At 60.5% G+C, this 2,562-nt stretch overlaps 1 protein-coding gene across 1 annotated transcript in view; it reads left to right on the top strand.

Moving 5' to 3' along the window:
- SLC7A4 (solute carrier family 7 member 4) overlaps positions 1 to 2,556 on the top strand; it is a gene marked incomplete at its 3' end in the record, with an annotated part of 3,294 nt that extends 738 nt beyond the window's left edge. Inside the window, 4 exon segments of the mRNA XM_029083588.1 lie at positions 1 to 280; positions 390 to 1,066; positions 1,866 to 1,974; positions 2,471 to 2,556. The exon segment at positions 1 to 280 is cut by the window's left edge and continues 13 nt beyond it. Of these exon segments, the coding sequence (XP_028939421.1) occupies positions 1 to 280; positions 390 to 1,066; positions 1,866 to 1,974; positions 2,471 to 2,556 (1,152 nt within the window).
- Positions 2,557 to 2,562: the final 6 nt, after the last annotated feature.

Here is a 2,562-nt window from a genome sequence, read left to right as displayed (position 1 = left end):
TCAGGCATCATGGCTGGCACGGCCACCTGCTTCTACGCCTTTGTGGGCTTCGACGTCATCGCAGCCTCCAGCGAGGAGGCCAGGAACCCACAGCGGGCTGTCCCCAGGGCCATCGCCTTCTCCTTGGGGCTGGCCACCGGGGCCTACATCCTGGTGTCGGTGGTGCTGACGCTGATGGTTCCCTGGCACACGCTGGACCCTGACTCTGCCCTGGCAGATGCGTTCTACAGGAGGGGCTATGCCTGGGCAGGGTTCCTGGTGGCTGCTGGTTCCATCTGTGGTGAGTACAGGCAGCAATGGTGGGAGTTGCCCACCCAGCTCACGGTGGGGGCTGGGAACTGGGGCGGTTTTGGTCTGATGTGGTCCTTCTTCTTCTGCCCATCCCTCAGCGATGAACACGGTCCTGCTGAGCAACCTCATCTCCCTGCCGCGCATTGTCTATGCCATGGCTGAGGATGGGCTCTTCTTCCGGGTCTTCTCCCAAGTGCATCCCCGCACGCAGGTGCCTGTCATCGGCATCGTGGTCTTCGGGCTGCTCATGGCCCTGTTGGCCCTCATCTTTGACCTGGAGGCCCTGGTGCAGTTCCTGTCCATTGGCACGCTGCTGGCCTACACCTTTGTGGCTGCGAGTATCATCGTCCTGCGCTTCCAGCAGCAGAAGGTGGATGCCCCTGCGCCAGCGGCCGGTAGCCGGCCCAGCCCCGAGCCCCATGAGGGTCCATCTGTCAGCGAGCTGAAGGAGTATGAATCCTTCTCTGACAAGCTCCAGCTGGTGGACAGAGACAGGAGCAAAGAGCACCGGGAGCCAGGGCAGCTGAAGGCAGCTTTCGAGCCCTACCTGGAGTTCCTCAGCGACTTCTACCCAGGCGAGGTAGTCACGGTGGCTGTGGTGACCCTGATGGTGTCCGCCATCTGCCTCTGCTCCATCTTGGTGTTTGGTAACACCCACCTCCACCTGCCCACCTGGAGCTACTCCCTGCTTCTCGTCCTCTTTAGCCTGGGCTTCCTGCTCAGCCTCCTCCTGATCTGGGCGCACGAGCAGCAGCGTGGCACACAGACCTTCCAGGTACACCTGGGGCCTGGGCAGGATCAGTCCCTCTGCCGGGGTCAGTGGGGTAGGAGCAGCTCTGAGGGACCCATGGGAGGCCCCAGTCACACTGCTCTGGTGAAAGCACCACAACTGCTGAAGGAGGAGGAGGAGGGTGTCAGCAAGCGCTGGGTGTGGGGAGGTGTTGGTGGCTGTGGTGTCACTCTACACGATCACTGGTCCCTAGGAGGGGACGTCCCCAGTAGCTCCGTGTCCATCCCGTGGGATTCTTGCCCACTCTAGGCTCCCTGTTCTGCAGTCCCCAGCTCCCCTCCTGCCCGTCCCAACTCCTCCTGCTGTTGCTCTACCCTCGAGCTCCGTGGTGAAGCTCTTTCCTTCAGTCTCCAAATCACTTTTGTGCCTCTGGTGCTCCTCCCTCTCCAGTTTCCAGCCTGTCTGGGCCCCAGTGCGGTGCAGCCACATGGACGGGAACACCAGTGCTGACACCACTCCCTGCTGTGCCCCGGCTTCTCCAGCAAGGACCGCGTTGGCTCTGTGTTGCACTGGGGGCTTGTTTGGTCCTTGTGATGGTGCCTCTGGGCTCTTCCAGAGCCTGTGCCCATCCCAACACGCAGCCTGGCTGGCAGCTCCTGGCTCCCCAACTGAGCCTTGTTCATTTTGGCTGCTTTTTTCTTGAAAAAAAAAAAAAAAAAAAAAGTGTCATTTTCAGAAAGCTCAGGGTGAAAGTCACTTTGTTCCCCACATTGACCCCCGCTGGCTTTGGTCTCTGTGGTTTTAAGGATGGTCTCACCACACCCCTGCTCTGTTTCTCCCGCAGATCCCCCTGGTACCCCTCTCCCCGGCACTGAGCATTGTCCTCAATATCTATCTGATGCTGAAGCTCAGCTACATGACGTGGCTCCGCTTCGCCGTCTGGCTGCTCTTAGGTGAGTGCTCCCGTGGTGGTGTGAGCCCCAGGAAGGTGGTGGGAGAGGGGAACTGGGCTTATTCTGGTGGCTTTGGCAGCTCTTTTCCCCCAGTGATGGGTTTATAAAGCGCATAGTGCCCCTTTCCACGTCTGGTTCCCCATCAGAGACACAAGCCGAGGTCTCCGGGCGTCTCACTGACCCTCTGGTTCCCAGAGTGTTACGGTTTGTTCCTGTTGAGGTTTGGATCCTCCTTCGTGCTCTGGATCAGAACCACCTCCTGCTCCTGCAGCAGCTCCCTGGGGCTTGGGGAGCCCTTCCCAGCGAGGGGCTTTCCCTCCACGCAGGCTGGTGTTTCCCCCTTTGCTCGTAACACGCTGCAGGATCCTTTTCCACCTGCGAGCAGCTCGTTTAAGCCCTTTTGGTGCTGTGGGTTGTGCTGTTCCGCCGGGATGTGGCTGCATCCATGCCAGGCTGTGGCCTGTGCCCGACCCGCTGCTCTCCTGTCCCACCACAGGCCTACTCGTGTACTTCGGTTACGGCATCTGGCACAGCAAGGAGACCCTGCGGGAGCCGCGGCCGCAGCGCGTCAGTGCCCGTTACGTGGTG

The sequence above is a fragment of the Antrostomus carolinensis genome, unplaced genomic scaffold (genome assembly GCF_000700745.2).
Source record: "Antrostomus carolinensis isolate BGI_N321 unplaced genomic scaffold, ASM70074v2 scaffold34822, whole genome shotgun sequence".
NCBI lineage: Eukaryota > Metazoa > Chordata > Aves > Caprimulgiformes > Caprimulgidae > Antrostomus > Antrostomus carolinensis.
Note: the sequence above shows the minus strand (reverse complement) of the source record. Positions and strands in the feature narration are given on the sequence as shown.